At 37.2% G+C, this 12,794-nt stretch overlaps 1 protein-coding gene across 2 annotated transcripts in view; it reads left to right on the plus strand.

The window, feature by feature from the left end:
• The first annotated feature begins 2,262 nt into the window (after positions 1–2,262).
• The window catches only part of carmil3 (capping protein regulator and myosin 1 linker 3), a 54,513-nt gene continuing 43,981 nt past the window's right edge, over positions 2,263–12,794 (plus strand). For both annotated transcript variants that reach the window (XM_042718702.1, XM_042718703.1), the window contains exons 1-2: positions 2,263–2,438; positions 5,886–5,980. In XM_042718702.1, the coding sequence (XP_042574636.1) occupies positions 2,381–2,438; positions 5,886–5,980 (153 nt within the window). In that variant the 5' untranslated portion in view covers positions 2,263–2,380. The remainder of the gene's footprint in view (positions 2,439–5,885; positions 5,981–12,794) is intronic.

The following is a 12,794-nucleotide window of genomic DNA, read 5'->3' on the forward strand; positions in this document are numbered from 1 at the left end:
TTCTGAATATTTATGAAATGATTGCACATCTCCTTATGCTAATGTTGCAAGTGCTTATCCATTTCACATCTGCCAATCTATCGTCCTATCTAATCCTTCCGCCACATCCATATACTATGTCTGTTCCTGTTCCCACTATCTGTCTAAATTTTATTTCTCCGTTATGCATTAGTCCATCTCTCCTGTCATGCTCCCTTCAGGCTGCACTCTTCTACTATTCCAACGGTTAGACCTACATGGTCTATTTTTTCCCCATAAACCACATAAATGCACACACACACACACACACACACACACACACACACACACACACACACACACACACACACACACACACATCATCTCATTGAGCAGATATATACTGAGGCCCAGAGGGTTGGTACAAGGGACAACACCAAAGCCAGTCGCCTCCTGCCCTTCCCCCTGCTACCCACCCTTCCAAACACAAAATCAGCCTAGGGGTAAGTGTAGGGCAGACACGGTTTCAACAGAGCAAGCAATGCCAGAGCAATAGAGAAGCGCAGGAAATGTGTGTAGAGGAAAGGATAGGCAATAATAGCGAACATCATAGAGAGAGAAAGTGTGCCATGGTCCTCAGGGAGCCCATTTACAGTTCTGTCCAATCACAGACATCATTTTCTGCCTGTATTATCCTTTTATGAGTGACGGGGATTTTAAAATACTCTATTATGAAAGAAACCATTTCTCTCACTGCCAAGGACACTGACACTAGTGTCTATAAATACCCGTTTTTATACACTGAGTCACAGTATAGACTCGAAACACTAGGCACAAACACCTCCTAGCAATTACCCAGCAGGCAGATGCTGAGGTCTGTCACTTACTGCTAACAAGGTGCATGACTCTCTTGATGCTGTTGGAGTAAGTTGTTGTATAATACACAGTGTTCTCTCTCGCACTGATGTATTTCCTGTTGAATAGAGAGGTTTGGCTGAGACAAAAGTCTTGTCACCTTTTTTTTAATTTTTTTATTAATAGCCATAGAGGCTAGTCAGTTACAATTGGTCTTGGGGGAGGGACTTATTCTAAAGAGCATTTGAGTGAACAAAAATTTGTACAGTGCAAGGCGAGTCATCAATATTTATGGTCTATTTTCCCAAGCTAAAAGTGCTATTTTGCTAAAAGTGAATTTTGGCAACATTTAATAGAACACTAGCATATTTATTACCCTCAAAGCTAACAGATGTGCAAGAAAATCCATAGAACATTTCCTGCCTGTTTTTCTACTTGTTATTATGGCCCTATCTGGTGAAGGTGATTTCACCAAGTGCCAAGTTTCAACTTGTTGATCCTGGAACAACAATCCAATCAACCAATGAAAATTGAGGGATACGTTAACAGGAAATGTTAATAATAGCCTTACAACCAGAGTTAGGTGCTTCTACACCCTTGTATTCAACTATTATTTCCCTCTGATTTTAGGGATAAATTGTAGGTAGGGGTATGGATAGGGTTAGGTCTATGTTTTTATATAATGTTAATCCAGCTGAATGATGTTGATCCAGGATCAACAAAAAAATGTTGATCCATGAATATGTCTTACTTGGCAAAATGTGACCCTATCGAGCTAGCTAGTCATACACTGTAGTATACTGTAGTATTATATATATTAATACTTACTGAAATAATTTACTTGATTACAATTAAACATTTGTATTGAAAAAGCGGCAATTTAATACATTTCAAATGTATTATCTTTAAATTTAATATAACAAACTTAAAATTATAATGAAGTACTTAACGTGATTTAGCATGTTAGTAAACCCCTCAAAACAAGCTTCTTTAAAGCATGACAAAATATTATTAAAACATGGTGATTTATACTGTACTTTATAGTAAAACTTTTATTTTGACATTATTACAAAGTGCACTGTGTCAAGTGTGTCAAGAAACAGTCCTTTCGTTAAGTACACTTAAGTGGCATTTATTTCGTTATTATTATATTATCAAAAACATACATTTTTAAAATGTAAAGTGCTCATTTAGTACAATTAAACGCGCCTCGTTTTCAAAAGGTTCTATCTATCTATCTATCTATCTATCTATCTATCTATCTATCTATCTATCTATCTATCTATCTATCTATCTATCTATCTATCTATCTATCTATCTATCTATCTCATGCACGTCCAGATATAAAGTCAAAAAGATGAAAAAAACCTTGTGTTTGCATTATTAATTCATCGCTTTACATATATACATGCACACTTGTGTGTGAACTCCTCTCTCATGCCCTCCTCCTCCTCCCCACGCTGGCTCTCTTCAGTATGATATGTTTATAGGCATTGGCTGAGGGAGAGCGAGCATTATAGCTGCTCCTGCTTGATAAGGAAAGCAAGAGGAGAGGGTGCTGGACGTCATGGCATCCAAAGACACCGTCGCGACTGCTTTTCTCACCGTGAGTCGGGAAATGACAGGTGATTAAATCCAATCGCTCTTTTTCTTCTTCCTACCCGACATTCGACACGCGCACCGTGGGATTTGTTAAGCGCGTCCCCGCTCGCGCCCGGTGTTTTGTATTTTAGTGGTTTGAAATCTTCACAGCGCTGAATGTTTGATAAGGTGACAGATTTGTGGAGATGTAATGATTTCTCATACAGATTGCATGTGATTAACGGTAGAATCATTAATTTCGCGGGTGGGCATGTGTGCTTATGGTCGCTTTAATGACGGTCACTTCGTGTCCATTCCTCAGAAGCCTTTTTTTTTTTTTTTTTTTTGCAAATCGATCAGTTGGTTTTCTGTGTGTGTGTGTGTGTGTGTGTGTGTGTGTGTGTGTGTCTGTTGCGTTCGCCTGCAGTGTAGTTGTGTGTGTACGCGCGCACGCATAATGCTGTTCTCTCTTTGATGTGTGTCAGATGTGAGTTACTTTCAGTTCTTTACACATTTGTGTATCGCTGCTGACGCAAGTTCACGGAGAGGTTGATACACTTCAGTCACATTCATCATGTGTGTCTTCAGGGCTGATGGAACACACTCATCACAGAGGCCGTCATCTTTGCGCACGGTGATGCGTCCTCACAATTACTGACACATACAAGGACAGACCGAACACACACTAGCAGTTTGACATTTGGAGCGCGCTCACTGTTAATTACCTTCACACATTATTATCTTCCTTTGGTAATTAATACCTATTACTAACCCAGTATTTGCTGTCCTGCTCCCAAGCGCTTGCGCTCTCTGTTTTAACATTTCCATTTAGTGCACTGGTGGTGTTGGGGCTGGGGGGGGGGGGTAATTTGATAAATGATAATTTGTTAACTGGTTAACTTAACCATATATACCATCACACACACACACACACACACACACACACACACACACACACACACACACACACACACACACACACACACACACATATGTGACTGACCATGGTCCACAAAACCAGTCATAAGGGTCACTTTTTCGAAATTGAGATGAATAAATAAGCTTTCCATTGATGTGTGGTTTGTTAGGACAGGACAATATTTGGCCAAGATACAACTATTTGAATATCTGGAATCTCTATATTCCAGAAAAATCTAAATATTGAGAAAATCACCTTTAAAGTTGTCCAAATGAAGTTCTTAGCAATGCATGTTACTAATAAAATCTAAAATTTTTATATATTTATGGCAGGAAATGTACAAAATATCTTCATGGAACATGATCTTATTATCCTAATGATTTTTGGCATAAAAGAAAAATCGATAATTTATTTATTGTTGGCTATTGCTACAAATATACCTTTGCTACTTATGACTGGTTTTGTGGTCCAGAGTCACATATATAGACATATATAGACAACACATTATCTTATCGTAAAGTTTTTTTTTTTTTTATTGTCTTATAATTTACATTGATATTGAGTATTTAACAAGGCAATACATATACTTTTATGGTAATGTCAGGGTTGTCACTTTAATTTACAGGGCACAGGACCAAATTATTAGGACCAGTAAGCTAGGGGTCCTTTATATGCCCCCATTGCTTTGGGCCCGGGACAGTGTTCCCATTTGTCTTTCCCTGACGATTGCTCTGGGTAAAATATTTTAAAGTTTATAGCTTTTATAAGTATAATCAACTTATAATTTATGGGGAAAGGGGCATTCCCATAATTATTTGTGTGAAATTGTTTCTGGTATTAATTAGGCTATGTACATTACATTGGAGTGTTTAAGTTATTTAGTTCATGTTTATTGCATTATTCTGCCATTTGCGGTGCTTGTGATGATGTTTGTGTGGGTGACACTGTTCATTCTATTACTGGTCACTGGAGAGGCGAATTTTGATGAATTGTGAGTCATCATGTGGCCTTCCATTGTACCATCTGTATCATTATCAGCACTTTTGCAGTAATCTACAGATTCTAATAGCTCAGATAGGATAGTGTATTAATATTATTTTCTTTTGGAAAAGCTGAAAAGTAAAAAATGGTGAACAGTCATGACTAAAATATAGCCTAAACTTTCTCATACACAAGGTAGAGTGAATGCAGATCAAGTATGCCGCTTCAAACAATAAACATATGCCTGAATTCATGCTATCTAAATTTTAACTTAAAATCTTGATGTGTTAAAAAGGTAAAATTACAAAAGAGCACAAATGCAAATAAAACAATAAATTGGGGAAATGTACAATCAGTTGTACATGGGGAAAATCTACAAGCAGTTATCATCGAAATAAACCCACCTCAACAACACTAAGCTTATTTCATGTCTACCTGCTAAATATTGTAAATATAAAATGCATGTAGATTATTGATTTGAGCTGCAAATATTGGATTATGTGAGAAGGAAGAGACCATAGAGTGATGTAAGAAACATGAAACTGGTGTAGTGTAGGACAAATATACATTTAAGTTATTACATGATAAATATTTGACTGGTCAGAATCTACATCTAGCATTTCAGAATGCCATGTTATCAGCGTAAGTAAACAGTCCAGAGTAAAATAAAAAAGAACAATAAGCACATTTAACAAAAAATGAAACATTAAAATGGTAACATTAATTTAAGATGAAAAATAAGACTAGATATAAAAATAATAGTTAGCAAAGGTTTAGTGATGGGGAATAGTGGGCATGACAGATCACCTACCACATTATGAGGGACAGTGATTGAAGACGTTCTGTGCTGCTAGAAAACAGCAGCCTTTAGATTCTACTAATGAAAAGGGGAGCAAAATCACAAATGTGTGATCTCTCTCTCCAGCTCTCTTTCTCTCAGTCACCACTTCTTTCATCTGATCTAAATCTCACACCATCACTTATTCCATTTTTTTCTGTTGTCATCTTCTCTTTCGCTCTTTCTTTGTGCACATTTACATATCCCTACCCCATTTGTTTCCCCCGTGACTCGCTGTAATGGAAACGTGCTCTGGTTTGGCCCTTTGCTGTTCTTAGTGTCAGTCAGAAAGCCTAGGATCCCGTGATTGGGTCTTACACAGATTAAAGTTGATTGTGACTGCATTAACTGTTTGTCTTGCTCTGATCCTTCTCTCCCTCTCTCTCTTTCTTCTGTTATTCCTTCTTCTGCTCGTTCTGGCTTTCTATTTTACCAAGAGTCTTTTGTAAAATGCATATTCCAGGAATTAGATCACAGGTGTCATATACAGTACGTGTGAAGCCAGATAAAAAATATGACTTTTCTCATTTATTTTCTGCTTTTGCTTTGAAGCACATCTTGAAGTGCTTTTTATTTGTGTTTTGCTATGTACAGTATGCATGCAGAAAGACCACCCACACAAGTGGACAAGGTGTAAAAATAAAGCATATGGGTATAAAGCAGTCATTTTCTAACCCTGTGTGCAGTGAAAATATGTCTGAGATAGATAGAGGGCTTCTCCTGCCGTTAATGCATCGCCTTTCTACTTTGCAGAGAGCATCAGACGAGTTATCGACAAGACATCTATCAAGTTGGTGAGAGCTATCAAAGTAGAGAACAAGAGTGGCAAATCAGAAGATCGGATTCTGGTAAGGCACTGCATTTAACTATCCATATGTTCTTAAAAGAACAGTTGACGCAAATTAAAATTGTGTCGTGTTTACCATCAGGTTGTTCCAAATTTTCTTTCAGTATATTTGATTATGTATGTGTGATAAATTGTTGGACATGTGTCATGTGCATATGTATCCATCATAAAACATATATATTTATGTTCTAAATATAAATAACAGCATATGTGACCCTGGACCACAAAACCAATCTTAAGTCGCTGGGGTATATTTTAAGCAATAGCCAAAAAAACATTGTATGGGTCAAAATTATCGATTTTTCTTTTATGTCAAAAATCATTAGGATATTAAGTAAAGATCATGTTCCATGAAGATATTTCCTACCGTAAATATATAGAAACTCAACTTTTGTTTAGTAATATGCATTGCTAAGAATTCATTAGGACAACTTCAAAGGCGATCTTCTCAGTAATTTTTTTTTTTTTTTGCACCCTCATATTCTAGATTTTAAATAGTTGTATCTCGGCCAAATATTGTCCTATCCTAATAAACCATACATAAATCCACATAATAAAATTTATCAGGTATCATATATGGCAATATCACTCTTGATATAGGGCAATATGTATATATGTATATATGTATATATATATATATGTGTGTGTGTGTGTGTGTGTGTGTGTGTGTGTGTGTGTGTGTGTGTGTGTGTGTGTGTGTGTGTGTGTGTATATATATATATATATATAAACTGCCCATCCAAAAAAAAAGTCACACACTCTAATATTTCGTAGGACTGCCTTTAGCTTTGATTATGGCACGCATTCGCCATGGCATCATTTCGATAAGCTTCTGCAATGTCACAACATTTATTCCCGTCCATAGTTGCATTAACTTTTTGCCAAGTTCTTGTATTGACAAAGGGAGAGTCGGACCGCTGCGCAAAGTTTTCCCAAAGACACATCCCAAAAATTCTCAATGGGGTAAAGGTCTGACTCTGTGGTGGCCAATCCATGTGTGAAAATGATGTTGCATGCTCACTGAACCACTCTTTCACAATTTGAGCCCGATGAATCCTGGCATTGTCTTCTTGGAATATGCCCATCCCATCAGGGAAGAAAAAATTAATTGATGGAATAACCTGGTCATTCAGTATATTCGGGTAGTTAGCTGACCTCATTCATCCCACGGGCACATAACATAATCATCCATGCAGTAATTATCCAGTGGGAGGATCTTAACTATTTGCTTAGTTAAATCCAGGTGGTGACTTTTTTTTTGGATGGGCAGTGTATGTGTGTGTGTGTGTGTTGTATAATACATTTCAGTATAATTCTTTATTTTACATATAATTACAAAAGAGACCTGAAGCTTTCAGGGCTCATAAAAAAAAAGAATGCAAAAGCACCATAAAAGAGCCACAGAGATGTTTCTTACTCCTTCCAAAGTCATAAACAGACTGAAATGCAAGGCAGTTTAAGAAATTTAAAAAGTCCTTCACTGATGATGTTCACTAGCACTTCTAGTTAGCTGTGACTGTTGAACTCAAAAACTGAATTAGTTTGATTTGTGAATGACTCATTCAGACCATTCAGCTCTTGACTGAAGCAGCCTGGTGTTTACTGCAGGCTGAAAGCTTCAATCCCTGTTCTGAAACAGTGTTCCACTAAAGAAAGTCATCCAGGTTTGAAACAACATGAAGATGAGGTTTGAAATTGTCAAAATTTCTTTTTTTTTTTTTTGAGTGAAATAGTCCTTTAAAACCCATCAGCATTGGGTAAACATGTGCATCCACTCTGTGCCTTTATTTTGTGCTTCTATTATGCAGCAGTAACAAAAACAATGAGCCTAAGACTTTACCCTTTCCTCCTCTGTAATGGTGTGTGCAGTGTTTACTGCCTGCTGGTTGGGTTGTTTTTGCCAAGTCCATTTGGAGAATGGGCAGTGGAATCAATGATAAAAGCAATGTACGTGTGATGGTGAGCACACACAAACAGAAATCGGTGGAGGCCGGACCCCTGCTGAGCTGTGAGCATTACTGCGGCCATTGACTCTGTAGGGAGTGTGTGCGAGATGGAGGATGGGGAGAGAAGAGGTGGCATACGAATGCCAGTGTGTGTTTGTGTGTGTGTGTGTGTGTGTGTGTGTGTGTGTGTGTGTGTGTGTGTGTGTGTGTGTGTGTGTGTGTGTGTGTGTGTGATAGTCACTTCAAGACCACTGAAAGCAGCTGGAGACTTGAAATGCCAGGGTTTGGAGCCACAAAAGCTAAATTAATCATCCAGATTGGTTTCAAACACACACACACACACACATACAGAGTGAAGGAGGTGACTGAGGTGAGGAATCAAGCTCATTTCCTGCTGAGTGTCAATGGACTGTTGACACAAACCCTGAGAGATCTTCCTTTTCTACGCTTGATATCGAAACAATTTTGACTCAGATATTGCTAGTAAATTTCACAAATAATTACAGTATTGAAAACTGACAGAGTGAATTAACTGTGACATTTTGAAGAATAACTGAAATAATATTTTCTTGTAAAATGTATTCAGATTATCTTGTTTTATTTTATTTTATTAAATACCCCCTGTGGTGAAAATCTATTTTTTAACACTGTTTGTCTGGTGTTTTTAATATGCTTCAAGACAAAATTGGTTAACACCACTGCTCAGCATGTTCTCTTTAAAGCTGCAGTATAGCAAAACCAACCCTGTTTCTACTGTCGCAAACATTTCACCAAGCTCGTCAACTGGGATGGGATTTTTCATATCATTAGCAAAGCATTTTACCTAAGGTTGCTGGTTTTCTGAAGGTAACTCTCTGAGATGGCGAACAGGAACATGGTTTGTGTTACATTAGCCACATGTTATTTGCTGTTCAATAAGAGACTAATGATATTAGTTACTGTTACGTGTCTGATGATGTAGAGAGTGATGCATAAAACGCATTGCTATTTTGATACATTGACTTGTAGATGACGTCTTCTTCGGAATTAGTTTGTGGTTCAAATATAAATGGCTACATTAATCCATTATTGCCATTTGCCATTGTGTAGTGTTTATTGCTTCTATTAACCAAATGAAAGTGGAGCAGGTTTTCTGAGCTGGTGTGATTGAGTGGAGGCGGGGACTAATTTGCATGTTCATGGTTCCGTGTATAATAAATGAGGTAAGGGTGCAGAGATATATATTTAAGCCATTATAAGGCACGAAGAAATGATTTTCAGAGTTAAAATGTTTAATTATGTCATTTTCATTATCAAAGATAAGTTTGAAGTGATACAATTAGTGACTGCAGGGGGACTTAAAAGTAAAAAAATGGAAAGGAAAGTTCACCCAAATGAAAGTTCAGTCAGTATTCAGCCCCATATAATTTGGCCCCTGTGGAACACAGTAAGAAAAGTTTAGCGGAATGTTCTTGCTGCTTTTTTCCATTCATTAAATGTGAAAACTGACTAGTACAGTACAAACAAATAAACTGAATTTTCATTTTTGGGTGAACTATTCATTTAACCTTACACCTCTTTTCAATCTGCCTTTGTTTCTCTTCCTCTTTCTGACTCTGTCTATTTATATTAGCATCTTCTTCACCCTTCCCCCACTCCACTGTGTCTTAGACAGCTCTTTTTTCTTTCTCTGTCATTGTTCTGTTCTTCACATTATATGCTTTACTCAGGCTCGCTTCTCTGTTCTGTCAGACCGATGTCAAGTGTGTATTTTCGGTAGTTTAATGTGCTTATGATTGTGGATGGTTAGAAATTGTGCCCAAAGAGCAAAGCAAATTTAAATGTAGGTCCGACACTATGACAAGAGCTTGGGGGTATACAAACACACACACACACACACACACACACACACACACACACACACACACACACACACACACACACACACACACACACACACACACACACACACACACACACTTTTACATCCAGTGTAGAGGTATTTGCTGTCACTCGCTGTTCCTTTACCCCAGGGGTTTTGTGTGTGTGTGTGTGTGAGTGGTGGGATGCCAACTGTACCAGCTTACAAAACACACCCTCATCTGCACATCATTCCATACACACACACAAAAACACACACATCTCTGGCCCCGATACAGCTGTGTAGAGCACTCAGCAAGACATCAGCTCAAGCCTTGGGGCACTGCACTAAAAAATATCGCTCAAACACACTTTTTCGTACATGTTCACTTAGAGATCACACAGTCTTATGTGCGCACACACATACAGAGTATATATTTTGTGGACCCACAGCAGAGAGCGATGGTGTGATGTTGGAAGAGGGGATGGGATAAGAGCTGGGCTTGGTGAACAAGAACACACCAGGGAGAGGCTCGCGAGAGGGTGCAGTGGAGAGAGAGAGCTAGAGGAGATTGCTTGTTTTGAAGCCCCAAATGTCGCCTTTTCTTCCCCTTCAATTATTTATCTCGGTCTGTCGCTTCAGTTTTTCCTCTCCTGTGGAATAATAGGCCAGTTAAAGGCTGTGATCGCCACAGTGAGTGACGTGAAGACTTCCTCAGATCCAGGCTGTCCGCACCACCACCCTGTCTGTTGGACCGTACTCATGCGGAGCGGTTCCTAGCTGCAGTGACTGGCTTAGTGGCATGCTTAAATTCAGACGCAGTGATTTTATTTGGATTTTGTTGTTTTGAAGTATATGACTGTTACTGGGCAGTTGACAGCACTTGTGGTGCAATTCATCTAAAACTACTTATATTCATTCTTATATAATTACATTTTTAATTTGAATTATCTAATTTTTATAATTATTATGTGTGCAGTTTTATGACCTCATTTTAATTATATTTTATGGAATTTACTTACTCTAGTTAATTTACTTGACAAAGTGCATTTGTCACTCTGCAGGACCAATTGCAAAACGTTTTTAAAATGGCTTTTAAAAGGGTAAAACTATAAACTGTGAAATAGTGAACAGTCACAGCACCTAGCCTAAATATTACAACGTTTTAGTGGCACATTAAAATAATAATAAAAAAACTATCATTTTGAGAATAAAGTTGTCATGTTTTCAATAATAATCATGCCTTTAATGAAGAAAGTTGCTATAAAACATTTTACAAGAATGCCCCTTTAATATTTTTTTTCCTTAATGCTTTAATGTCATAATGGTACTTTATTATCTTCAAAATATAACTACTTTAATCTTGTAGTATTACGACTTCACAGCGTTTTGGCCTTAACCGCCTTTACGCTTTATGTTCTTTTTTAAAACATAGTATTACAAACTGTTGTAAAATATACCTTTTTGACTAAAAATAAAATACATGTCATGATTTGTACACTTTAATTTTACATAGGACTCTGCATTAAATACCAGTTAAACTTCATTAACATTATATTTACAGAAATGCACATACTGTACAGTGGAAGTCCATGGTGCAGCTGTTGTTTGTTGTCCCATAGACCTGCATAACTGTCAATATATTGTTTGCAGCTAGTAGCTTAACTTGTATTTAACCTAGAATAGTCCTTTAATGTGCTGATAAATTCACATTAGATCTTGTACCGCTCAGGGTAATGCGCTTTCTCTGGTCTAAGAAGTATCTTAGAGTTACACAACTGCTGCATTATGATAATAGTGGCAGGGTAAAGACGAGTAATGTGATACAAGGCGCTTAAGGAGAAGTCTGCGGTGCAAGGATAACCTGTGGAGATGTTGAGAGGCAGTGACTATGGGGGATTGCACTGCAGTCTGGACAGATGTGATGCAAGAGACAAGCCGATCCAAATTCGAAGAGAAAGAGAGATGGAGTAAGATAATCAGTATAAAGATTAGATATGGTGTGAAAAGTATCCCTTTTGGTTTATTTATCTGCAGAGTATGACCTAAAGCTGAGAGTATTTTTCAAAATACCTAAAATTATCTTTTAAACAGATAAATATTCTTGAGATGCACAATTGTGTGATATTTTGAGTGGATTCCATTCAAAAGTGTGCATCTTTGTGCCAAACTGTGAAAGACAGCACTTGAATTGAGCACTCTGAAGAGAGGGCAAAGGCCATTACTGTTTCACGGTAACATTTTAAATTTGAATTCTGAATGTTGCCATGAAATTCAGGCTTATATAGATTCTATACTGTAGCAAGCCAAACTTCTGTGTCAATTTTGTCTTTAACCCATGTTTATTTTTGTACTGCAGCAAATAAATAAATAATAACAAAATAAATTAATAAATAAATCCAGCTACTGGAATCTGTTCCACCACCCCATGCTATGAGGCGTTTTTGTAGTGGCTTGAAAGTATGTGGATGAATCTTAACCAGCATCTGTTTGATAAATATTAGAACCTGCTTGTAAAAGAAACATGAAGGAACAAAATCCAATGGCAAGCAATTCAGCTGCCAAAATCTGTTCCCCCACCCCATGCGGAGACATGTTGATTTTATTTTATATGAGGATGAATCCTGACCAGTATCAGTTTATTAAATATTAGAGCCTCCTTTTACAAGAAACATGAAGGAAATGATGAAATCTGATGATGAAAAATGAATTTAGACTTTACACACACACACATACACACACACACAGACACACACACAATGGTAATACAGTGAAATGTTATTTTTGATCATTTTTTTTTTCAGTAATAATAATATTTCTAATTATTATTTTTTTTTTTTTAAGATTTATTTTTGGTGTTTTTGCCTTTTATTATGATAGGACAGATCAGAGCTCATTCAGTGATACTCTTGAGTCTTTTTTTTTTTAAAGCTTGATGTTGGTCACTATTCACTGTCATTATAAGCACAAGTGCAAACAGGTCTTTTTTTAATTCTCCTTTTGTGTTCCAAAAGAAAGTATGTAAGGCA

This window comes from Cyprinus carpio, chromosome B2, assembly GCF_018340385.1.
Source record: "Cyprinus carpio isolate SPL01 chromosome B2, ASM1834038v1, whole genome shotgun sequence".
Lineage (NCBI taxonomy): Eukaryota > Metazoa > Chordata > Actinopteri > Cypriniformes > Cyprinidae > Cyprinus > Cyprinus carpio.